The 26915-nt window shown below is 39.8% G+C and overlaps 1 protein-coding gene across 10 annotated transcripts in view; it reads left to right on the top strand.

Moving 5' to 3' along the window:
* The window catches only part of CDH23 (cadherin related 23), a 641486-nt gene that overhangs the window by 574630 nt on the left and 39941 nt on the right, over nt 1-26915 (top strand). For 7 of the 10 annotated variants that reach the window (XR_005553851.1, XM_039320524.1, XM_039320527.1 and 4 more), the window contains 10 exons: nt 12196-12329; nt 13019-13228; nt 16524-16631; nt 17760-17862; nt 20000-20125; nt 20917-21120; nt 22650-23108; nt 25124-25240; nt 25372-25596; nt 26666-26835. Coding sequence is in view for 8 of the 10 variants with exons in the window: in XM_039320524.1 (XP_039176458.1) it covers nt 12196-12329; nt 13019-13228; nt 16524-16631; nt 17760-17862; nt 20000-20125; nt 20917-21120; nt 22650-23108; nt 25124-25240; nt 25372-25596; nt 26666-26835 (1856 nt within the window). In the remaining 2 variants the exon portion in view is untranslated. Of the gene's footprint in view, nt 1-11915; nt 11960-12195; nt 12330-13018; nt 13229-16523; nt 16632-17759; nt 17863-19999; nt 20126-20916; nt 21121-22649; nt 23109-25123; nt 25241-25371; nt 25597-26665; nt 26836-26915 lie in introns of those variants that run through there. The other 3 variants (XM_039320532.1, XR_005553852.1, XM_039320528.1) reach the window with 3 other exon arrangements.

Genomic DNA, 26915 nt, shown 5'->3' with positions numbered 1-26915 from the left:
ATCATAAATCCTATTTGTAGAGGGGCGTCTGGAAGTCTGAACCATAGAAATCACCCTCGACGAATAGGATTTTCTGGTCAGGTTCCGCCATTCAAGTGCCAGGCAGTCAACTGGAGCCACTGGGGATCCGGGTGTTGAAGAGCCCCCTGGCTGAGGGAGATGCAATCCGGAGGAATTCTCCATGCCAGTGAAATGGAAAGTTCCACAAGGTCAGCAAACCACGGACGTCTCGGCCGATGTGGAACAACCAATACGATCTCCTCCTGTTCCTGCAGCACCTTGCGGATGGTTGCCAGGATCAGGGGAAGGGGAGGAAAGGCATACAACAACTCCTTGGGCCACCTGTTGTGGAGGGCGTCTGTTCCCTCTGCCCCTGGGGATGGGAACCTGGAGAAGAATCTCGGAAGTTGGGAATTGGTTGGAGAGGCAAACAGGTCTAACTGCGGTTGACCGAATCTGTTCGAGATCTTCCTGAACAGAGCTGGGTCCAGGCGCCACTTGGAGTGGTCCACAGTAGATCTGCTCAGGGAGTCCACTTGTTAGTTTGCCTCCCCCGAGATGTGCTCTGCCTTGAGAGAGCAGAGATTGACCTCTGCCCAAGAGTTCAAACGGAGGGCCTCACCCATGAGAGACTTGGATCAGGTCCCTCCCTGTCTGTTCACGTAGACCTTTGCTGCTGTCAGTGAGTACCAGAACATGTTGTCCCGCCACCCTGTTGGTGAAGTGGCGTAAGGCCAGATGTATGGCCCTGAGCTCCAGCCAGTTTATACTGTGTCTTAAGTCCGAGTGGGACCACCGACCCTGAGCTAATTGTGATTGGAGGTGAGCCCCCCAGCTGAATAAGCTCACGTCTGTGGTCAAGGTGAGTATGACTGGCTCCTTGAAGAGGGATCCCTTGGCCACCACCGGGGAGGTCCACCACTGGAGGGAACATAATGTGTGGCGTGGAACCCTTACTCTCCTGTTGGAAGAGCTCATGCCCAATCTCTGAAAGGGAAGAAGGAACCATTGCAACTCTCTGGAGTGTAACCTGGCCCATGGAATGATTCCCATACAGGAGACCATCTTCCCCAGCAACTGTGACAGCACAACTAGAGGAACTACCCTCTCCATTTGAACCCAGTGTATGAGGGTCCGGATGCTGTCCCAATGTTCCTGGGAAAGAAAAACCTTGCAGAGCTCCGAGTCTATGACTGCCCCCAGGTGAAGGAGACGAGTTGAAGGGACCATGTGGCTCTTTTGGAAGTTCACGGAGAATCCGTGAACCTGAACAGTCCTGATGCTGAGTGCCAGGCCCGACTGGGCCGACTGGAAGGAACAGGACTGGATGAGGATATCGTCCAGATAACATTGGACGCGCACTGGAATCATTCTCAGGTAGGCAGCTAATACCGCTAAGATTTTTGTGAACACCCGTGGGGCCGAAGACAGACCAAACGGGAGTGCTCTGTACTGAAAATGCCAGTGGGCGTGGCAAAATCGGAGGAATTTGCGGTGCTCGGGGAGGATCGGAACAAGCAAGTAAATCTCCATTAAGTCTATGGATGACAGGAAATCCCCCCTCCTGACGCTGGCCAGGATAGACTTGAGAGTCTGCATTTTGAACTGCTTGTAGGCCAAGTGGTAATTTAGTCCTTTCAGGTCCAATATCGCCCTCCAACCTCTCGAGGCCTTCGGGACCACGAACAGAATGGAGTAAAACCCCTTTCCCCTCTGTTCCGGCGGTACTGGTTCTATGGCCTCTATCTGCAATAGATGGGTGATGGCCATGGACATGAGTCTTGCTTTGGTAGAGTTTCTCGTGTTGGGGCATGCGAGGAAGCTTTCTGGAGGTCTGGTCAGGAATTCCAGGGCAAGGCCGTGCCGGATGGTGTCTAACACCCAGGAGTCTGTGGTCATGGCCTCCCATGTGCTGGCAAAGAGAGAAAGCCAACCACCTATAGGAGAGGCTTCCCTGGAGTCACTTGGTCCATCTAAACGGACATCCTCCGGAGCCCCGAAAGGAGAGTTTAGCCTGGTACTGGGACCGCGCTCCGGGGTTTTGGCGGTCCTGCTGGCGATTCTTCCTGGGAGGAAAGGGGCAAGGATTTCGAGACCAGTCCCAGGCCGGTCCGGCATGAAAGGACTGCCTCTGGGAGTCTTGTTGGGATCTCCTGTCTGCTCATCTAGAAATGTGCGCGAGCACTTTGCGTTTGTCTTTCCCCTCAATCAGGTAAGGATCAAGGACCATGCCGAAAAGGTGAATACTGCTGTAAGGGGAAGTTGCCAAACACCACTTGGACTTCAGGTCGGCCCCCCATTGTTTAAACCAGTGGTTCTCAACCTTTTTAATGCCGCGACCCCCAACCGATCGTAAGTCGAGGACTACTCAACTGGTGCAGCACCATTTGCAGAATGGGACTTTTGGTGGGCTCAGCAGGGCAGAGACAGCCTGGACAATTCCTATTGGCTTTTGAAAGCCAACAGAATTAGAGTCTATTCAAGAGAGTCTATTCTATTGGCTTTCAAAAGCCAATAGAATAAAAAGGAGTAGCACAGTTAAGGAAAAGGGGGGAAAAATGGTGGACTGCGTTGTTGGGCGACCCCCGTGAAATGATCATTCGACCCCAAATGGAGTCCCGACCCACAGGTTGAGAACCACTGGTTTAAACCAAAGAAGTCTGAGGGCCGAGATGCTGGCTGCTATGGATCGGGCAGAAAACCTGGCAGAGTGAAGTGAAGCATCCGCTACATACTCAGATGCGGCAACCAGCTTGCCCAAGGTCTGCTGTGCCCACACCTGGTCTGGGGGAATCAGAGCCTGGAATTTGCGAAGCCAGATGATGGACGATTTGGCGAAGGAGGACGACGATGTCGCTGCCTTCACCAACCACGTCGAGGCTTGATGAGACCTACGGAGGGAAATTCAAACTTCCTGTCCTCTGCTTTAAAAGCCTCAGCCATGTTCCCTGGTACAGTGGAGGAAGAAAATAGAGAGATTAGAGGTGTGTCCACGAGTGGCACTTCCAGGAGCGAAGAGAAGGAGGAAGCAATGTTAAAGAGCTTTTTCTCTGTTCCACTGGGAGTGGGTAGACTACCAAGGGATGACCATTGCTTTTGTACCGTGCTGCGGAAGAATGGAGGACAGAGAATCTCCTTCTCCATGACCACCGGCTCAGAGAACAATGGGTTTGAGTCCTGGGTGGTGGGAGGTGTCGGCCATGGCTCCTGTTCAGGGGTGATGTTGGGCAAAGTACATGCTTTCAGGAGCAGTGATCTGAATAGAGATGGGTCAAAGAGGCCAGTAATGGGAGAAGGATCTGGAGCTGCTTCCTCATCATCGGACATCAGCATGCCAGACGTCTCGTAATCCTCCGATCCTAATTCTCCCCCTTGAGAAGATCTGTCTGAGAAGGCAGAGCTAGGAAACAGGACCTCTGTCTGGGGCAAGGTTGTCAATGGAGGCACAGGTTCCTGGGAGGGCCGTTGTCTCATGGAGGAGGCCATGTACTGAACGAAGGCCTGAGCCATCAGAGCCTGAAGCTAGTCAGGCCACGCCCCCTGCTGCTCCGCTAGATGAAGGCCTGCTGCTGTAGGCGTAAATGTGGCCTCTGGGCCCTGTTGAATTCTAGGGGAATGGGAAACCCCCCAAGGGCCTGTATGGGAGAGGAGAGGGAGATCCACCTGTCCAGTTTCCCCCTGAGGAGAACCAAGGCCATGGGGCTGTGTTAAGTGGCATGTGTTGGGGCTCAAAAAGTGACCTTTCCAGTGGAACGGGGGAAACCAATTCTATTCCACTCGAAGTGAGCTTTTGAGCTCTGAAGAACTCCCGTTCCAGCACCTGATGTCTCCTCGTGGCCTCTCTCTCAGCAGCTTTGGAGGGCTTCTTGGTGGAAATAGCCTTGGCCTTGGTTTTAATCCTCCCTGCCACCTCCAATTTGGAGGATCTATGTTTCTTCTTGGCGGGGAAACCAGAAGAGCCCTGCGTAGGCTGAGGAGCCACACTGTCTGCCATTATAGCCGAGATATTCCAGGTAGGAGATATCCAGAGTGGGAGCGAATCATGATTCTGGTTTGTCAGAGAGGGAAACCCAGGCTCCGACCAATAAATCAATGGCTGACAGCACAGATAGTTATCTAAAGCTATCTGTTAGGCCAATTGTGACACAGTGCCAGCACCTATGAAGGACAAGTACCAACTGATAAAACTCCTTGTAATGAATTGATGTTAAGTGACCAATTGGTGGGCACCACCCGGAGGGGCTTGGAGGCCTCTGATGTAACTCAGAGGATGCAATAGCGAAAGGTGCCTGATTTGTTATATCTGCTCCCTAGGCACCCAAATCTAATAAGAGGCAAGGAAGTCCCCTTGGGAGACTTGCTGGTGTCCCAAAGATTAAAACCTCAAAGGCCTGTCTGCCAGTTCCTTGAGTGAGTTAAGGTGGAAGGCAGAAGAAACATCTGTGAGGTGTTCAAAATGGCGGTCATGCCCAAATTACTGCCCCCTGGGCACCCCAAGCTAAGTGGGAAATTGCTGGAATTCCTAGTAACAATGCACCAGAAGGGTCACCAAGAATGAGCTCTGTGCCTCGAAGATTAATATAAAATTTCTTTTAAGGATCTGGTGCTCCAAACTGCAAAGGAGCCGTCTGTGCGCCGTCCAAAATGGTGGCCGCGTCAAAATTAACGGTTGGCTGACAGGACCTGCAGAGCCTGAGGAAAGGTTGCGCGGCCTGGGCAGCCTGCCTGGAGCCTGTGGGGAGGTCTCTGACCGTGTCAAAGGAGTCTGCTCGTCCTGAAGCCAAAGGCAAGAAGTAAGGGATTTTCAGCTGCGCAGCCTCCCGAGCGCCAGGAAGCCTCAGAAAGCCATCTGGGAGCTCTTGAGCGAATTCCAAGGGCTGACAAGGTTCCAGCAAATCTCTGTGCTGTTGGAGTCAGCTGGGGATCACCTGGAAGTGGCAAACGCCCCGTGCTGCGAGAGAGCCTTCCCAGCTGGTCGGGAGGCTTGGATCAGCTGAGATAAGCCTAATCCCTCCAACTAGCCCTGCTAATTTAAAAGGCCAATTCTTAAAGAACAAGTGAATTAAAATTTGGAAAAAGCCAATTTACAGCGATGCAGTGGAAATTCCACGAGGGTTCTCAACCTAACTGCTAAACCTAGAAGGAGCCAAAATTAAAGCGTCCTGCTGAGTGAAGACTAAGTCGAAAACTGGGACAGTCTAGCCCAGCGGGAGGCATGGCAACTTTCTAGACTTAGTTTCATCTGAGCAGGAAGGTTAAGACAACCCACTCATGGATTCTCCACTCATCATGCTGGAGAATGGAATTTCTTCTTCAAGAACATAATTGAAGAGGAGCCATTCAGTTGCTGTTATTCCTAAAGTTGAAGCCAAAAGTTTTTACAAATCATCTTTCTCCCTTATTCCTGAAGTTCACAGTATAATATAAATGGAAAACCACTTTCAACATCAATAAAAAACATTGTTATGAATATCTGATGCTGCCTGAACTTTTCTTTGATGATTGGTTGCTCAATGTAATGTCAATTACTATAATTCATTTATTTTAGAAGAACTGGTATTATAAATCACAAAACTGCTAAGGTTTTCCCATTTCCTTTTAGGCAGATTCTGCATCTGAAATGGGCAAGAAATATCTTTCTGTGTTTCAAATCATTTTTATAGTTTTGAATATATATTGCCTAAAACTTTGTAGACCTTTTTGACTGTTCACTGTTTTGATATAAATATGATTTAAAACATAATCTGTTGTCTAGACAAATCCTAAACCTAGATCAAGAGAATCCAATTATACAAATGAGTCAAAAACATTATTAATTTATTATTCAATTATTTCTTGAGAAAAAAAATGATCCAAAGCTACATATTTAGTTGTGGTAAAAGTGTATGAATTTTTGCTTTCAATAACTGGTGTATTCCCAATGGGAAGCCAAAACTGAATCTAAAGGTTTCCTATAAATATTTATCAGTCCTACACAATAGCATGAATGAATTTTAACTCATCCTTCCTTATAGAACCCCTTCAGCTGAGGGATATTGGTGGCCTCCCTCACAAGAACTGCCAGCTTCAGAGCCTTCTACAACATTTCTCTAGGATAAAGTTTCAGGATTTTGACTTGGCCACTGAAATGTCAAAATACTTTGACATTTTCTTGTAGAATTTGCTGGTATGGTTCATAAGACCATCAATAATGCCAAGTTATCCTAGTCCAGAGATAACGAAGTAACCCCAACCATGATACTGCCAGCACCATGATGGGATAAGATTCTTGGAATGCAATGTTTGTCTTTGACCAAATGTAACACTGTTCATTCAAGTCAAAAACTTCTGTATTAGTCATCCATTCACAAAACATTCTTCCAATAGCCTTCTAGCTTATCCATTTTGACTTCTGCAAATTGTAGATGGGCAGCAGTGTTCTTTTTGAAGGGCAGTGACTTTCTTCTTTCACACTATTGTGTGGTCTCATGACATTCATCAATGCAATAGAGGCCTTTACTTCTTCAGACATTACCTTGATGTTCTTTGAGACCTCCTGGAGTAGGAGGTCTTGGTGATCAACCACTCCTGGGGAGGATAACAATAAATTCCCTTCATTTGTATACTAGCTGCCTGACAGTGGATTGGTAAAATCCAAACTCTTTGGAAATAGTTTTGTAACCTTTTTCAGCCTGGTAAGCATCAATGTTTTTGGAAGTCTGCAAAAATCTACTTTGTTCAGGCCACAACATACTTCCATATATCTCTGTGGTAAAGCTATGACTTTGATAGTGAATACCCAGAATTCACATTCTGACTATCAGCCGATTGACTGAAACAACTGACTCTAATTTCTCTTTCAAATAAACTAATAATCCTAGAGGACTAGATATTTTGCTACACCCAAATATATAGTTTTGGATCATTTTCCTCAATAAATAAATGAACCAGTTTAACATTTTTGACTCATTTATTTAGTTGGATTCACTTTATCTAGTTTTAACAGTGTGGAGAATAAATCATGTTTTAGGTCATATTTATGCAGAAATTCAAAAAGGTTTACAAACTTTTATGCACCACTCTATGTAAGTGTGAGGGTATGCAATATGTGTATGTCTCTGTGTGTGCATGTATGCTCTTCTAATAATTTTGTTATATCATTATGCTAACTTTCCTCATTCTGATTTAAACACCCTGAAATCAGTGCTAGAAATGCAAGAGGCAGACTACTTAGAAGTTGAACAATCTTTTCATTAGAGGAAGGAAAGAGAAAAAAAATCATGTCAGGATAATGAAGAGAGCCATTCAAAACCATTTTAACAGGGCCTCTTCTGAGAAATGGGAGTGTGTACATCAGGAAATCCTGTTATAAGAAACACCCATGATGAGAGGAAGCATTGCAAACTTTTTGTGCTTGCCATATTAAAAGGTGCTTTTGCAAGCTTACCAAGTGTTTTGGAAGGAATATCAAGCTTGCCTTTGAAAGAAAGTATGTTTCTGATCAAAGAAAAGTAGTTTCTTCTGAAGTTAAAGCAACAGTCCTTTTTTTTTTTAAGATCTTAGGAAGGACCAGGTTTTTCAGTCTCTTATAACGGTGTTTCCCAACCTTGGTCCTTGAAGATGTGTGGACTTCATCTCCCAGAATTCCCCAGCCAGCTGTGTTGGCTGGGGAATTCTGGGAGTTGAAGTCCACACATCTTTAAGCGGCCAAGGTTGGGAAACACTGTCTTATAAGAAGTTGATCAGTGCAATTTTTTTCAGAGGTTAAATGGTGTCACAATATTTCTGCAATATGTATCTCTTGTCTATCGATCTGTGTATTTTTTAAAATATTCCTGTGCTCTCTACCCTATCCTGAACATGAAGGAAATTTAAATAAATAGGAACTCCTTTTAAAGTTCAACTTATGCTCGGTGTCAGAAAAACTTCAAAACAAAGGTCTTGCAACATATCTAGATTATTGAGCAAACTCTTAGAGGAAAAAGGAAGTTTTGTAGTTAGAGCTAATTGGAGTAGATTAAATTTATGGCCCTAGTAATTACTGTAGGGCGACACAAAACATGAGAAGTAGTTGTCTGAGATACAATAAGGATGATTGGGGGGTTTTTTTAGTCTTCTTTGGACATCTGAAAATAACTTGTTCAACTTCCAATCCACATCCGTGTTTCTTTGTGGACTTAGGCCTTGGATGCATACTCCAAAATTAAGCAGAAGGGCCAATATAGGTTAATCACCCGGCAGAAATAGTATGTGATCATAAGGAACAATTTACTTGGAACATAATTATATATAATTCATAGAAAAAGATGAAGTGAAAGAAACTGTGGGTAAGAAAAAAAATACACAGAGATTGTTTGCTGCAAAACAAAAGAAACAAAAACGACAAACAAAACAAAAGAAGGTCTATACAGTAGAAATAAAAATATAGTGGTAAGAGTGCAGTCAGAGAGGGAAGGAATATTTATACAGAAAGTTTGGTTGGCAGTTGAAAATGTTTTGGAACTAAGCAAAATGCCTTCAGCAAAGGAAGTGGAATTGTAAAAAAATGATAAAATAATATGTGTCATATGGAGTAATAATTGCACAAGCTCAGTAATTATCTCTTCAATCATAGATAACACTATATTCTTCCTGAAAATAAATCTTTGTATTAAATAATATAATAATAATAAAACACAGAGTACTGTTCATGGACTTTTCAAAAGAGGGAGATGAGTATATATCAACTAAGTTTGCATACCTGTATATGCTGTACTAGAAGCTTTTTCAACTAAAATCAAAATGAAATAGTTTGAGATGAAACTAGATAAAGGAAAGCTGGGATTTTTGAGATTCATAAGAAAGTAATAGTGATATATCTAAGAGAATTGTAAGCAAAAGCCATAAATGTCAGTGCCCCCAAAAAATGATGAAAAGAAGTCCTAAATGCTGAGAACTCTGAAAAATTGTAAGGTTGCAGAGGTAGATGATGCAACTGGAGAAATGTTAAAATGTAGGTGTGGCTGTGAAAGTTGTGCAAACTTGCGTGTGAAGAGTGCATTAGTGCCTGATGATGGAAGCCTGTCATTATTGTTTCCTACACAAAGGGAAAGGCAACAATAGGAAGTCTACACTGTTTGGCAAGTTTCTGATTAAAAGGAATACACAAAGTTGCTAGGACAGTCCAGTTCTACATCCGGCAGGAGATGTCAAACAAGATGTTTGCTCTTCACCAGGCTATTGAGAAAATCCATGTCAGGGAAAAAAAAATAATTATCACATGATTGTAAATTTAGAGAAAGCATAAGATAAAATGAATACGTTTGAATTATGGGATATTTTGCATGAAAATGGAACTGAAGGTTGGTTGCTGAATCCCACATTGCAGGAATCAGATCAGGGCTTAATAAATGGTATGATCCTGAGCAACATCACAGACTAAGATGTTCCCTTAGTTGTCAAATATATGGAGAAATTAATAATTAATCTTGCTGTTGGTTTTAGGAATGTGTTCGCTGGGAGCATAAAAGGGCAGGTACTTCTGTATGCAGCAAATACCAGGAAGGATTTGTAATGCTTATTAGATTGAATAGTGCAGTGGGGATTAAAATTAATGATTCAAAATAAAAAAAAACAATCTGAAGTTGAAACCTTTCATTTCTGGATTATAGACTCTATGGCTGCCCCTGCATAAATTTGACTAAATGATGACTTGAAAACCTTGCTATTGTAGAATTTTAGTGGGCTAGTAACTCAGTAGGTGGCACAATGGCTTGGCGCCCCCTACTGACAGCCTAGGTTCAAGATTTGAGTTCCATGCAATGAGATGAGCTCCTGTTCCTGCTCCAGCTCTGGCGCACCTCTCATGGAAATGCGAGTAGATAAATAGGTACCACTTCAGTGGGAAGATAAGAGCATTCCGTGCACCTTTGGTGTACAGCTATGCTGACTACTTGACCACAGAAAATGTCTTCAGAGAACACTGGCTCCCTTGGCCAAGAAATGGAGGTGAGCACCGCCACTAGAGTCAGAAACAACAGGGAAACTTTTACCTTTTTAATAGCTCAGTATTTAACTATCTTGCATATTTTTCATTCTAGCAATTAGATAGATTAGTTCAGATTTTAAATATTTTAGACCTTGTCCAATATTTTAATAACTGCATTTATATTATTTTATTTCAAATTTTCAGTGTATTAATCATTTAGAACAGGGGTCTTCAAACTTGGCCCTTTTATGACTTGTGGACTTCAACTCCCAGAATTCCTCAGCCAGCATGCCTGGCTGAGGAATTCTGGGAGTTGAAGTCCACAAGTCATAAAAGGGGCAAGTTTGAAGACCCCTGATTTAGAACTTAGTAATGACATGTCTGCAAGAAAACAACTAAAGTCAGATCCCACCATTTAGAAAATTTCTGTTTATATTCCTAAGACTTCTGTAACTTTCCACAAAATTATATATGATTTAATTCAAATTTACACATTAAACACTCTACTGGTGTTTTGAAGGGACGTGAAGATCTCACTATTCACCCAGGTCTTATCAAGCATATTCCTTTATTCCTATCTGAATTTCTTCTCTCTGAATTTTTGCCCTGTTTTATTCTGTATTGTTTTCTTTTCTTGCAATTTGCAAACCTGTTAAAATTGCTGGGTGTCAGGCAGCATATACATTTAATTTAATAATAATAATTAAAAAACATAATAAAACAAACCTTAAAATATATTAAAAACACGATACAGCAATGTTCAAGAAAATGTATCATTAAAAAGGTGCAGGATGGGATTTTCCCCCCAAAATTTATAACCGAAAGATGTGGATGTAGAAATAAATTTTCAACATACTGTAAAAGTGAACATAAAAGGCACCTGCTAAATCTCAGGAATAATGAGCTTATCAGAGGGTGGGTGCTCCCACAGAAAAAAAAATCTGGCCTTGAGCAATCACCAGATGGCATTCAGCAACTCCTTTTCTTAATTTTTTTTATTTTCTTAATTTAATTTAACTTTAAGATACATGGATTTCAACTCCCAGAATTCCCCAGCCAGAATTTTATGAGTTGAAGTTCACACATCTTAAAATTACCAAGGTTGGGAAACCTTGCTGTAGACAATTCTAAATTAAACTTCCAGGTTTAAAAGTGGGGTGTCTCTGATGAGACAAACAGAGGCCTTTCCACTTAGATTATAAGCTGCCAGAAATATCTGATGAGCTATAAGCCTGAACAATCATAAGATTGTTGTTGTTGTTGTTGTTGTTATTTAATGAGATCAAATAGTGTGGTTCAATTTAATTATCTCCTAAATGTGTTCAGTTTCAATTCCTATTCTTCCTAGCCAGTTGGGAATGATGGTCATTGAATTTTTATCCATCTGGAAAGCTTGAAAGGCTGAAATACATTAAGGTTGGAAGTGTATACCAGAGGTCGGGCTGAGGAATTCTGGGAGTTGAAGTCCACAAGTCATAAAAGGACCAAGTTTGAAGACCCTTGGTGTATACAGTCTTAACTGAAAACAAATCCCACTGATTGCATCCATAGAGTTTGTCTATCTTGCCAGTTGGAATCTGGAGCTTGCTGGCTAATAATGTATAAATTTACATTCTGATCTCTACAGATAACGTAGAAGTTGAATAGAAATAGAATAAGTAATAGGATATTCTATTATAAACTGAATAATAAAAATAAAATCTCTACAGTGGAACATTTTGGGTAAATGTAATGTATTGGCCACAACTGTTTTAAATCACTTGCTTAATGTCTGACCTACATTGCTGTATTGTTTAACAGTTGCTGTTACTGAAAGCCAGACTGGCTGTCTCCAAGCTGATAATAAGGTTTGGGGTGGGAAACTGTTACTTTAAATCTATTGGTTGCCACCTAGAGGCTAACTGTATAAATAGCTGTGCAGCAGCCTTTTAGGGCTGCTTCTGTTCTGAATTAATAAACTTGTTGTTTGAACACTCTGCCTCATTCAATGGCTAAAGAACCAAAGATATAACAGTAAGTGTGTTCCCAATTCATGTTTTCCCATTTCTCTAAGAAACATGAAGCTTTCTAGAGTGCTTGGAGTACCAGACCTCTGTCTGTAGAGTCATACGAGGATCTCCTGTCCAGCCACAATCTGGTTGGAGCAAATGGGCCTCCAGACCTTCGGCCCATCTAATTAATGTAGCATTGTTACTGTTATTGTTATTATTTGAGCTTTTCTTCCTATAACAGCTGTGTCTCTCTTACAGGAGAATTTGTGATCTCACCTGTGGAAGGGGAGCTGCGTGTGAGAAAAGATGCTGAACTTGATCGAGAGAACATTGCATTTTATAATCTCACCATCGAGGCCAAGGACAGAGGGGTGCCTTCGCTCAGCTCTACTGTAAGTTGTAGTGGCTTAGGATCAGATTATAAAACAGAGGTCTTCAAACTTGGCTAAGGAATTCTGGGAGTTGAAGTCCACAAATCATAAAAGGGCCAAGTTTGAAGACCCCTGTTATAAAATGTCCATCTGAGAAAAGATAATGAACTGTAGATGGTAAAACATAAAAGGGCCCACAGTAGTCCTTGACCTAGAACCATAACTGAACCTGGAACTGTGGTTATAAGTCGTTAGTAGGTCATCACATGATCACACTTGATTTTATTACCTTTGTTGTGGTAGTCTTTAAGCAAATGCCACTGTCATTGTTCAGAATGGGCCTTTTTGACCAGAAACCAGAAATGCTGGTTTCCAACAAAAATCATCATAAATCGTAGTCATGTGACCATGGGATGCTGCAAACAGCTGTAAATGACCAGTTATTGAGTTTCCAAAATGCAGTCATGTGACTGGGGAGGGCAGCCATCAGAACTTTGAATCCGGGTCAGAAATACATCTTGGGAGAGTGGTATCAGAATTTTAAAAGTTGCTAAGCACCCAGACCTAAGTTGAGGGCTATTTGTAATTCTTCTCTTTATGGTGCCATGTGGAGAAATAAAGAAGGAGTTTGCCCTAGCCACAGAGTGAAGGTTATTTGCAATAATGGCCTTTTAACTGCTCTGCTTATATGTCTCTTCCTTGTGTTTTAGGTCATGGTGGGATTGAATGTTTTGGACATTAATGATAATGACCCCGTCCTCTTGAATCTACCGATGAATCTCACCATCACTGAAATTTCTCCCATCTTCAGTTTTGTGACCCGTATTCTTGCCAGGGATGCAGACAGTGGCAGGAATGCTCTTTTAACATTTAGCATCACAGCAGGGAATAGAGACAATGCTTTTTACATCAATAGTACGGTACGCCTCTTTTCTACCTGTCTGGTGGTGGCTTCCTGCATCAAACATTCTGGAATAAATTGCAGTTACAGTTGTGGGTTTTAACTTGATCTAAAATAAATAAATAAAAAATTAATATTAATTGATTGCCAAATAATGGTTCTTCAGTAAAGCTTATGGGCCTTGATATCTGATGTGGTCCAGCATAGCTTTGTAAATATTTTTTTTCAAGCTCCTAATTTAGAGTTAAGAGAAAAAATCACCTTGCTGCCTTCTATGATTAAAGGAGAATCAGAATTTGAGTCTCCCTAATCCACTAAACCACAGGGGTTAATCAGTGGAACAGCCTGCCTCCAGAAGTTGTGAGTGCTCCCACACTGGAAGTTTTTAAGAAGAGACTGGACAACCATTTATCTGAAATGGTATAGGGTTTCCTGCCTGAGCAGGGGGTTGGACTAGAAGATCTCCAAGGTCACTTCCAACTCTATTATTATTATTATGGATCATTGCACAGTCAGCCAGATGTTCAAACTGGATTTCGCATTTTGTCTACCTATCGAGTCCTTACCCAGGACCTGGGATAGGCAGATGTGGATGTTTGATCGTATTACAGATATCGTCGCAGGATGGAAGCAGTTCCTAGTAAGGTCGCCTTTTGCAATTGACTAATAGTGAATTTGTCAATGCCAATGGTGTTCAAGTGGTGCTCCAGTTGTTTTGGGATTGCACCCAAGGAGCCTATCACTATTGGTAATACCCTTGCTTGCTTTTGCCACAGTCTTTCTATTTCTATTTGTAGGTCTTTGTATTTTGTTATCTTCTCCAGTTCTTTCTCTTCTATTCTGCTATCTCCAGGCACTGCCAGGTCCACTATCCAGACTTTTTTGTCTTTCTTATCGACAATTGTTAAATCTGGGGTGTTATGTTGCAGGTGCTTGTCTGTTTGAATTCTGAAGTCCCAGAGCAGTTTAATTTTCTCATTTTCTATGACTTTCTCTATTTTATGATCCCACCAGTTTTTGCTTACAGGCAAATGATATTTTTTGCAGATCTTCCAATGCACCATTGTTGCTACTTTGTCATGCCGCTGCTTGTAATCAGTTTGTGCAATCTTCTTGCAACAGCTTACCAAGTGGTCCACTGTTTCTTCAGCTTCTTTGCATAGGCGGCACTTACTGTATGTTGCTGTCTTCTCAATTTTGACTTTGTATGCATTTGTCCTTAAGGCTTGGTCTTGTGCAGCCAGAATTAGTCCCTCGGTCTCTTTCTTCAATTTTCCTGCTCTTAGCCATTGCCAGGTTTTATTATTATCTGCTTTCCCAGCTATTTTTTTCATGTATTGGCCATGTAGTGCTTTGTCTTCCCATGCCTCTATTCTGTTCTTCATTTGGTCTTTCTTGTAGGCCAGTTTGGTCTCTCCAGTAGTTAGTAAGCCTTCCTGATATACTAATTTCAGTACATCTTCATCATTGTTCTTCAGATATTCTTCCAAAGCCATTTTTTCTTCTTCAACCATCTGATGTACTTGTAGCATTCCACGCCCACCTATTTGCCTTGCTAGATAAAGTCTGTCAATGTCACTGCGTGGATGAAGGGCATGATTCATTGTCATTATTTTTCTGGTCTTACTATCCATTGCTTTTAGTTCTGCTTGAGTGCATCCACTATTCCGGCTGTGTACCTAATGACTGGAATTGCCCAGGTGTTGATTGCCTTTATGGTATTTCCTCCATTGAGTTTGGACTTTAAGATCTTCTTCACTCTCTTGATGTATTCACCTCTAATCTTTTTCTTGACTTCAGTGTGCTTGATGTTGTCAGCTTGAAGGATACCCAAGTATTTGTAGTAATCTTCCTCATCCAGACTCTTAATGTTATTTTTGTGGGGCATCTTGATTCCTTCAGTTTTCACTACTTTTCCTTGTTTGATAGTAAGTGTGGCATTATTATTATTATTAATAATAATAATAATCTTTAATAAACCAGAGTGAAAACATTGGAACCCCTATGCCTAACCTCATGCAGAGGTTCATCATGGTAGTATACTTTTTGTAAGACAGGTCTATATTTAACACAGTTATGTAATCCCCTGCCATGGCTGGATTTCAGGAATTGGGAAGCTGAGCAAGCCAGCTATCATCTCCAGCAGATCCCTTTGTGCAAAGCAATATTGCAACATTTTGCAATAAGACTCACTGCTTCAAGGTGAGGGTTCTGCATTGACCAAACTATCTCATGATTCCAGCAGTGACAATATTGAGTGATCAATGCAGAGTTCAGTTCAATGGCACAATTATATCCTTTGCTTGATAAACAATACTGTAGCTGTCTTCTACATTTGCATTCTAGTGGCTGGTACTTACTGTAAATACGTTTTCTGTGAGTAATATTTTCTTTTATCAATCTTCAATATTCCTGCATGTTCTTTTAACAAGTGATTCCAAGTTCTAAGAGAGAAGTAATTTTCAGTCCACATTTTATTCAGTCCACATGACTTTATACCCCTCTATCTGATCTCCCCCTACTTGCTTTCCCTTCAAGTATAATCTTTCCTCAGAGGCAAGTTATTCTAGATTCTTATTTTCTTTGGGGAAGGAGTTGTATTTTTGACTTACAACCGCCTGCCAGCTTTCCCACTTATTTTGTGTATGGAAGATAGCAGAGACCATTGGAAATTGCAGCCATGCGATCCTAGGAATGTGTGATGGTCAGAACTGAGGACCAATTTTAAGTCCACCATGCTCCACTCAGTACCATTATAATTTGGGATGGTTCTGACTGAGTGAACCTTAACTCGAGCACTATCTGTACTTCAGATCATAATAGTTATGCACAGATGTTACCTGCAGCTGCTGTTCAGGGTCAAATCTTCCTGGTTTTCTTTTCTTCCACAGTCAATATTTAGTAACTAAATTTGGTTTGTGCTACAAAGCATTGAGAAGCTATAACTGACTTAGTCAGTGTGGCCTGCTATGCTAAACTAAAGCTCAGAATTAGATGCTTCATCCAGTCTTAAATGGAAACACAACTCACTCCTTTATCAGTTTAATAACTGTTAATAAATTGCAGGAGTGTTGATCATTATGTCATCCTCAAGAGGTTCAGAAAAATGGAAATTTTCTGTAACTTCATTCATTACTATAAATTCATACAGCCTGAATGGCTGCTTCAAGAACACATTTTCTGATTTAAGGAATTGGTCACTTCTAACATTTAATGAGCTTATGCATTAAATACATTTGGCAGGACAAAGCAAGTCGAATGGTTTCATTTGATGTTTTTCTCTCTCTGTTTTGCTTGGTTTTTCTCTTCCCCAGACTGGTATTGTGTATGTAAATCGTCCATTGGACAGGGAGCGAGTGTCAGAATATAGGCTGACAATAACAGTGAAGGACAATCCAGAAAATGCACGCAATGCAAGAAGGGTAATTATTGACTATATCTTTTCCTAATTTTGAATAAGGTTGCATTTATCAAGAGCATTGGATATAATATTCCCAAAATAGATAAATCAATGAACAGGATTGCAGTGCAAAGTTTAATTTCTTTTATTAGCGGATCCATGGTTAAGCTATTTCTAACCATGTTCTCAAACTTTCTTTTTCACTATAGGTTATCCATTAATCATTCAGTTCCCCACAATTTTCTTGAAAAAAAACACAACCTTATAATAGTTAGCTTTCATTTATGGATGCATCAGATAACAAAAAATATATATTCTAATAGGCTTATAAAAATAGGTGTTTTCTGAGACAGTAATTCTGAAATCAAATTTCCCAAATACTTAATGGGTCAAAGAGAATAGACATGATCTTCCCCATCAGAAACAACCTAGTGTCTTCTCTGATTCTGTTTTTTTAGTGATTCTTAAAAATTCAAAATAATGAAGGACATTGTTCAGGGATATTCATAGGGTATGATCAAAAAAGTCAAGGCGGCTATCATCACAATACAATCAATGCTTTGCTTGGTTTTTATGTTGCATCTTTGTGACCACTGTCTAACCACCCCCTATGAATATCCTTGCCGGGTGGGTTTCATTACTTTAAACTTTTTAACTACTACCAAAAGCAACACCTGTAAACATCCCTGCCATTGTGTATGTCACCTTGATTTTGGAAATGGATCAAAAACAAGCTTCTCGTGGAGAAAGACCACCAGCTCAAAATCAAATATTTTTAGAAGGTTTTTTTTTAAATCACTTATTTGGTTGAATGGGTTTCTAGAATGGAAGGTCAATTTAGTACTATATCGAAATATGTGTTATTTACCCAAAGTTTTGAGGGCTGGGACAGGATATAAATATGCAGAGAGGAAAACAAATCAGAAATACTAATATGAATTCTGGAAATTCTCATGATAATTGTGAGAAGAAGTTCCTTCTAAAGGGAAAATCAGTATTTTGTGTTGTTTTAAATCATTATCTATGGAGATTTTCAGTCATTCAGGTCATGGCTGTCCCGAAGATGTTTTCTTTCAAAAGACAACCCGACTTCCTTGTTTTGAATCTTGTTTTAAATTACTGTTTCTTTTTTTTCTTGGTACAACTTCAGGATTTTGACTTGCTGGTGATTACAGTAGCGGATGAAAATGATAATCACCCTCTTTTCACTCAGAGTTCCTACCAGGCTGAGGTGCTAGAAAATTCCCCTCCAGGTAGGTGTGTCCCCACTCTGCCCAAAACTCAGGACACGCAGTGAGTCTCTTTCAAGCACCTGTGCTCTTCTGCTACTAATGAAAGGTTCTGTTTTTCTGTTAAAAACATTTTAAGACACATATAATAAGTAAAATGGTGATGAGAGAAAAAACTGTTCCTTCATACTTTTCAAACACAGGACACTTTTCCAGTTTTTAAAAATGATTCTCCCTTTTCTCTCGCTATTGCAAGATTTATGTGTTTTCAAAAGCATACAGGTAGTCCTCAACTTACAGTAAATCAGTCGCTTAATGACCATTTGAAGTTATGATGGACTTCTACTTATGACCTGGTTTTGAAATTATTTTGGGCACCTGGCAACTGGTTCACTTTTGCAGTTTCCCGCAATCACATAATTAGGATTTATGACACTTTTTTCCTGGTTTCTGGTGTTTTACTTCCAGTTTTGGGGGAAAAAAAGTTTGCTAAATTGATTTGTTTAATGACTGTGGCATTGGTTTAAAAACCCTAATGTTTGTTTAACAATTGTGTTCACTTTACAACCAGTGCAAAATATGTCAATTCGTGTCCAGTCATGGGAGGCCTCTATTATGACTATAATAACTTGTGACTGTACTTCTGGGCAGTTGAGGACTTCCTGATATATAAGTGAAGTGGGAGAAAATTTTCTGAGATTTTATTGTACAGTACATAAAAGGAAAAATGCTTTTGAAGTGAAAGAAACAGAAAGGGAAACTGAATAAGTCAAATACACCCCCAGATTTATTTTACTGCTTCTGTCTTTGTCTTTTTTAGGTGATTTCTAAAATACTCCAACTTCTCTTTTCCATTCAGAAAATGCAGCTTTTTAAAAACTATGCAATGGGGCAGGGGTGTCAATCTGCCGGCCCATGGGCCGGATGCATCATAGTGAAATCGCACCCACCCCATTGCCAGCAATGGAAAAAAAGTTGCGATACTTCGCGACATATTACGTGATGTTGCGAGTTTGACACCCTTGCAATAGGGAATTATTTAAAGCTAAGTTATGACCTTTTCTAACTCACTTGAATTATAACAGCATCAGTGAAAATGACAAGGTCTCATCTGCTGATTCTAGACATATTTGCTTCTTTGATCCATTCAGATATCTGTTTCATTCATGCTTCTGATACTTTTGAATTACATGTTTGGAATAAGCATGTTTCCTCATATTCGCAATTTAATCAATAAAGGAGAATATTTGTAGCTCAGAGTTGAAATGAGGGGTCCTTGATGCTCTCTGAACTTGCTTGTTTTCTTGCAGACATTTCATTTCCCAAACTAGGTAACATCATCAGTGCTAGTCCTAGCGCTGATGGTATTATCTGGTTTGGGTAATGTTTTCTTGTCTTCAAGAAAACAAGTAAGCTCAGAGAGTACCAAGGATGGCACATCTCAGTTTAATGAAACACTCCTGTTTTGACCAATTTGCTGTTGACCAGTATGTCTGAAATAGCAACACACTTTTGAAAAAACCTCCCAAATGTGGATTGCAAATTATTATGTTGACCTTAATATGGGATCTGCTTTTTAAGGATCACCCCACAGTTTTGGTTATCACAGCTGTGATGTAATTAAATCAGGTAATGTTTTGTTAAGCCAAATACTTGAGAGAAGGAAATGTGAAACCGATGGCTTATTCCTAGGCCAAATTGTTGTTTGAAGTATCCGGTATATGAAATCATCCATAAAATAATTGCACATAAAGGTAGTTTTTCATTTGGTGTGAAATTATGACTTTAAATACTTGAAATAGTTTCTCATGTATTTACTCCTCAGCAAACCACATCATGTCCTTAACTGACATACTCTCTCAGGAGCTCAAGAATTTGCCCAGAGGATAACATTCCACTAAATGTCTTGATTCCCCCCTCCCTCCACTTTAATGTGGCTGATGAATGTATGTTTTGTTTTAGCAGGGCTTAAGGCTTCTCCCAAGGGCGTCTTGATTCAGTCTGTCAAGGTTATACCAGGCACTATTTTATTGTTTCATAGGATCTCACCCTATTTCATTCATTCATATTTCATTGTTGATCATCAGGGAAAGGGAAGAGGGAGGTAGAGTCAGTCCATCGACATTAGGCCTCTTTTCTGAGTTCTTCATGTCTGATTCAGGAACTCCTCTCATTGTCCTTAATGGACCGATCCTAGCTTTGGATGATGACAAGGATATCAATGCAGTGTTGACATACCAACTGCTTGGAAAAGAAAAGAACCTGTTTATCATTGACAACAGAACAGGTAAGAAAGACATACACTCTTCTTGTATAGCTGTCTGCCTATTAAGGGTGATGAAGCAATAGATTTTTTTTTTTCTGCCCCATGAGAGAGCAATATGGAAACAGTTGAAAAATGCCTTCAGACTTTTAACAAATCTGCTAGATAAATCTCTGTGCATTAGATAAGGTTAGCATGAGGCACTTCCAGATCATCAGTTTTTCCACCAGCCATATTTTCTGACTGCTCTACTTAAATAAATCAAGACCTGCCAAGCGGTTCTTTAAAATTAACAGAACTTGGCAAGCATATGTATATTTTTGTAAGACTGTAGGAGTTGGCCAAAACTATTAACCAAGCAAAACTTGCCCTTTTTGGCCAAAGAGATAAGGAAACAGATTTTTGTCCATCCCTTTCTCAACTCATCACTGCACATCAGCCACTTTTGTTCTTGAGCTTAAGATAACAAGGGAGGAGCTTTTGGCAAATGTAATGTGTATAAAACATGAATGTTTAAGTCAGTTTGCAACACGGACATTTTAAAATTGTCATAACAACACTGTCTTTGTGAAAACTGCAAAGAAAAAACAGGAATAGAAGTCTCATTATTACAAGATCTCATTGCATGAAGGTGATAGATTAAATCACATAGCAAAGAGATCTCCCTTCCTTTGCCACTTGCCAAAATCAATCTGTATGGTTTCTGTTTTGATAATACAAAAAAAACTGTGGAGTATGCCTGATAGATCTGGAGACTCCTTGGACTGCATTTTTTCCCTGTCAAGTTCATCTCTTTCTCTTATTATTAACCTTAGGTGTCATTTCAGTGAAGCCGGGGCAAGTGATAGACAGAGAGGCTTTCTTGAATCCCATCTTGGAGTTTCTGATTGTTGCCACTGACATTGGCAAACTGAACAGTACTGCTAATCTCACCGTGGCCGTTCTGGATAATAATGACAACAGACCGATATTTTATCCCGCAGTCTTGTCTGTTCGGATACTAGAAAACAGCCCTGCAGGTTAGAATGAAGGCAAAATGGAAAATTTGGAACTGATTTGAAGTTAAGTATTAGGAATTTAAAATAAGTGGGAAAGAAAATAACTGGAAATGTAAAGAGGGTGGGGTGTTGCCAATTGCCTGCGAAAATCAGTGATTTTTTTTTTTACAATACTGTAAATACTGATTGTACTGTGAATTCTGCTAATGTATATATTTCTTGCTATATTGGTAGATACAACTGCAGTATTGAAGCAGATAAAGAGAAAATTCAGTTCCACTTAACAAAGGAAAATTTATTTGAAAAAAATAAAATCAAGTGATTCATTTTCCAATGCTGATATTAAAAATTATATTTTTAATTTAAAAGTATATTTTCGTAATATGCTAAACTGTGGGGATTCACCATTCCTCTGCTAAATCATACTTTAGTTCCTGGGAATGAACACAGAAACTGTATCCACTCCTTGCTAGTTTCAACTAGAGATTTTATTTAGCCCAAAATAAGGGATTGATTTGTCCAGAATATTAATTTACAAATTGTCCAATGAGTTGTCCACAACATTAATTTACAAATTTAAACCAGCAGTCTCCCGCCATTCTGGCACCAGGGACCAATTTCATGGAAGATAATTTTCCATGGACCCGGGGTGTGGTGGGTGTGAGACAAGATGGTTTCACACACAATCTAGATTCCACACATGCACAGATGAAGCATGCATGGCCCAGTTCCTAACAGACCATGGACATGAGGATTGGGGACCCCTGCTTTAAACCACAACTTTCCCCTTTTTACATGATTGGGAAAATGTAGTTTAAATTAACCAAAATCATTGCTTCAAGAGAAATATGATGGATAAGGCTTGGAACATTTTTGGTTGGTAAATTTCATTTTAAAAAACAACAACTCTACTTTTCAACTGGTTGGTCAATTACAAAAAATATTGATTTAATTATGTCTATACGCCTATCTGTATTTTTAAAAAGTATCAAAGATTATTCCTTTTGATTGCAAGCAATTTGATATTGTATAGACCAGTATTTCTCAACCCTAATGACTTTAAGAGAAGTGGATTTCAATTCCCAGAATGCCCCAGCAAACATGCTGGCTGGAGAATTCTGGGAGCTGAAGTTCACATCCTTTAAAGTTGTTAAGGCTGAGATACACTGACATAAACCATACATAGAGCCTTTTTCATTTCTCATTAAAACCTCGTATGACCCTTTGTGCAATGCACAATTATCTGTTGGAACTTGCAGTTATTTTGTTTATGTTTTCCATATCTTTTACAAATAAATTGTGGAAAAGAAAAACAAGTTATTGTAGCATCACAATGGTGCACATCTTGGTCTAATGAATAAGTTTTACAACTTCCTTTACATTATATTGGATAACACTCACAGAAACTTAGGGAATTATTGGAGATCAACTGGGTTAATTGAAGAACATTGGAGGTTAAATGGAGTAATTCAAAATGTTCACTTGTTTCTTCTGAAGTTCCAAATAACTGAAATATCCTCTCTAATAATACAGTCTGGGATTCCCCCTAGGTTTTTCTGTGCTTCAGGTAATTGCAACTGATATGGATAGTGGCCTCAATCAGCAGCTGAGCTACCGGATAGAAAGTGGAGCTCAAGATAAGTTCTTGATCCATGCTAACACTGGGGTCATCAGCGTGGCCAATATAACTATAGACCGAGAAGAAAAGGACAACTACCGCTTGACAGTAGTTGCTACAGATCAAGGCACACCATCTCTCTCTGGCACCGCCATTGTGGGTATTCAGATTGACGATATCAATGACTCTCAGCCAGAGTTTCTCAATCCCATCCAGACTGTCAGTGTCCCTGAATCAGCTTCTATAGGCACAGTGATAGCTGAAATGACAGCAGTTGACAAAGATCTCAACCCCCGGCTGGAATACTACCTCATTGAAATCCTAGCCAAAGATGATACCGATGCTCTCGTGCCTGATCAGCAAAGTGTTTTTTCAGTGGATTTTCGAACAGGTACCAGAGTTGGAAATACAATAGATAACCACTGTGTACAGGATTTAATGAATATGGTCAAAAACGGCAAAAGGGAAAAAAACCCTAGTGTTTTGTACTACATTAAAGTTGAAAATAATATTATTGGCCCAAATTAGCAATTATGATAACCCATATATCGAATGTGCATTCCCAGATTTTAATATATTGGGACTGAAGAAAACCAGTCACTTGCCTTTAAGGGTCAGTTTCCCTTTGAAAATGGGAGTGTTATCAGAACAACAAATGGCATGGGAGGTGCTCTCCCAATATCTTCTACCTTTTTTTCTTTCCTTTTCATATTCTGCTCTTTTTTTCTTTCTTATTCTCCCTTGCTTTCTTGGGCACTTCCAGACTCCAGTCTTTCCATTGTGCAAATCCTCTGATTGTATAATTTAAATGTAGTAGGGATTGAACTAACTCTTCTGACTATTTAACACTCATAAAACATCCTAGGAATTAGCATTAAAGTCTTTGTGACTTTAATATGATCACAGAGAATCAGCCAATGACCAAACAGAGCAAAGGACAAGGACAAAAATTGATTGGCCATCTGCACTTCAGACCACCCCTCAGTTTTACAGGAAGACAATTTTCTTCTATGTCGTGAGCCAGCTGGGCTCCTACCACCTCAATTTGGGGACAGAACATCAGTTTCCTTTCCTATCTTTATGAAAAAGAAAGGAAAGGAAACCATAACAGTTCTATATTGAACTTTTTGATAGTCCTGTCATCACACCTCAGCTGATCAATTAGAGGTTCATTTTGATTAAATATTGTTATGTCTGGAAGAGCCCTCTGGGTTTTTCTATGCACTTTTGGTGCTTAATTGCTTTAACTAACTATCTTTTTGCTTTCCTTATGGCTCTCAGACCTGCAGGTTTGATTTCTGTGTTTCTGTGTCTATGCTATGTGTTATCTTTGCATCTCTGTCAACACTCTATTTATTCTCATCATCATCATTCTCATCATCATCATTCCTGGTTTAGTGCTGGTTTGTGTCTGGCTAGCAAACTATACGTTGTGCCATAGCCTTCACAGACTGAATGGTGACCGCCCTCAGAAGCACCTAAGCATCTAGGGAATGGGAGGGGCAAGCATTTTTAGGGTAAGTGATCTTTTGTCTTGTGTTTTGGTTTGCAGGGCAGTGTAGCAAAGCTTTCTACATCCAATGACATGATTTTGTGATCTTCAAAATTTGCTCCTGGTTATTTGCTCACAATTCATGTTTAATTTTTTTTTGGGGGGGGGAATCATGATTTCCCCAAGCAATGAAAGTTCTATATAGGAATATTATTGTCCACAACTTTGCTAGGTGGCTTAGAGGGAGAAATAGTAATTTCTCAACATCATTTGTCTAAATTTCATGGCTGAGCAGAGATTTCATGAAACTGTTCATGGAGGGTAAATATAATGCTATTGTTCTTTTAAAATTTGCAGTGATTTAAGAAAAGAACATATGCATATTGTTCAAACTCTCCATAAATGGAGCAGCATATGTAAATTGTAGCAATAAAGTCCATAAAAACAGAATATTAATCACGGGCCCTTAAAAGATATGCTAAAAGCAAATGTATAGAATACAGCACATTTTAGCTGATGAGGGGAGTTCATTTGCAACCCCTGTTCTGAGGAAGCCCTCTTTAATATTTCTGTACAGAGAGAAAAGCACATTTCATTAAAGCACTGGAATTAATTTAGTTTAGAATCAGTCATCTTTCCCACAGATGCCCTTTCTCTCAGCTCACAGGTATGTTTTTGTTTATAAATACTGCTTATAAAAAGATGTAGCATACAAAGACTTTTTAAAATAAATAAATAAATAAACGGCACAGTAAGAATGGATATATGTAGAATGGCTTGCTAGTAATTCACTTAGGAAAAGATCCTTGAGGAAAAATGGATCAGGAAGAAAAATACACTTTTCAGCAATTCTCCATAAATTTTATGTGCTACTGAATTTGGAAGTCTTTTTCTCTTCGTTTTGTACTTTTTAGGAGCGGTGAAAGTGAAGGCTACTCTAAACAGGGAACTGGTGGCCACCTATGATGTCACAATCTCTGTCTATGATAATGCTAGTGATGTGCTTGAGCGCTCAGTGAGTGTGCCAAATGGTGAGAAAGTTTCTACTTCATATTAGATTAATAGTGATGTTAATATTTTTTTTAAAAAAAGGAGAGACAGCAAACTGGTTAATATTCATGTTTTCAATATTACTTGTCTTGTACTTCCCTTTCTCTTGCAGCCAAGCTGACAGTAAATGTTTTGGATGTCAATGATAACACTCCTTGGTTCCGCCCTTATGGGGCAACATTTTTCACAGAACGGATACTAGAAGGAGCCACTCCAGGGACTACCTTAATATCTCTGTCGGCTGTAGATCCTGACAAAGGTGTTAATGGGCAGATCACATATCAGTTGCTCAACCTCTCCCATGAGGGATATGTCCAGCTTGAAGACAGTTCAGCAGGTAAGACCTAAGAATTGTTGTTCTTACCAGGATATTTTTAAGGAAGATGACTTTTCATATGGAAATTTAAAATTAAATTACTTTAGAAACAAATGTACTGATTTATTTCATATTTATTTTTGATTGCGCAGATGATGTCTTTCTTTGCACAGACAGCCAGAATCATCCCCTTTTTGTAAAGTATTAAGAAGTTTATTGACGGATGCTAAAATGGGCTGGAAAGTTAATTGGGGTCAGGTTTGGATTCGAGGGGTGGCATTTAGGAATCACAGAGCTATAGACTAGAGAGGGAACTCTTTGAAAGAATCATGAAAAAAGTTAGTGACAAACCACTTCCCTATTATTGCCAAGAAAACTGTAGGACGTATGAAATCACCAGAAATCAAGGAAAACTTAATATGAAAGTAAAACTGAATGATGGAGGATCTTGATCAGCTAAGCTGCATCCTATTTCAATTCTGGCTTTTGTTCTTATCCAGCCATGCCACCTTTCTATTTTCATCAAATGTATTCTTGTGGACTCAGACTTTCACAACTGAGTATTTAGGCCAATCTTTTTTAAAATCTTTTTTTTAAAATGAGTATGCATACATCTCCCAAACTCTATCGAGGATGCTACATCATTTGTTGCCTTCTTTTTAAGTTACAACCAAAATTTAAACTTGTGGAACCTGGACAATAATTAATTTTTGGTTCATTTTTTAGGGTGGGTGGGTGAATATATAATCTTTACATGGGCTTTATGATGTAGGAAAATGTATAAAAGACATTAACCTACAATAAAATGAAGGTTAATGGTTCAGGATCGTCTGTTTCCAGACATTAAATATGAGAATAATTTTCTGGTTTCCTTATCCCAAATAGTCCAGAATATTTATTTTAAAAATAATCCCAAGGGCCTTAAGAGCATACAGTATCATGCTTTGATATTCTAGCAGCAGAACCTGGATATGTATAAAGTCCTTGTATCCTTTTAAGTATATTGTAGAAATAGAATGAGAGTACAGGACCTATTTCATAGAAGGATCATGGACAGTAACAATCTTCATGTTTGCCTGATCACTCTTAGGAAAGGTAATTTCAAACCGAACAGTTGACTATGAAGAGGTCCATTGGTTGAATTTTACTATTCGGGCCTCAGACAATGGGACTCCACGGAGATCAGCTGAAATACCAGTTTATCTAGAAATTGTGGATATCAATGACAACAATCCCACGTTTAGCCAGCCATCTTACCAGGTGAATTAAAGCAAGAAATATTTATGAGAAAATAGGAGGAAGAGACAGACTGGGGAAAGGGACATTGTGTTCTTCTCAGT

The sequence above is a fragment of the Crotalus tigris genome, unplaced genomic scaffold, assembly GCF_016545835.1.
Source record: "Crotalus tigris isolate CLP2741 ecotype Arizona unplaced genomic scaffold, ASM1654583v1 scf7180000023654.2194447, whole genome shotgun sequence".
NCBI classification, from domain to species: Eukaryota; Metazoa; Chordata; class Lepidosauria; order Squamata; family Viperidae; genus Crotalus; species Crotalus tigris.
This window is presented reverse-complemented; position numbering and strand designations above follow the sequence as displayed.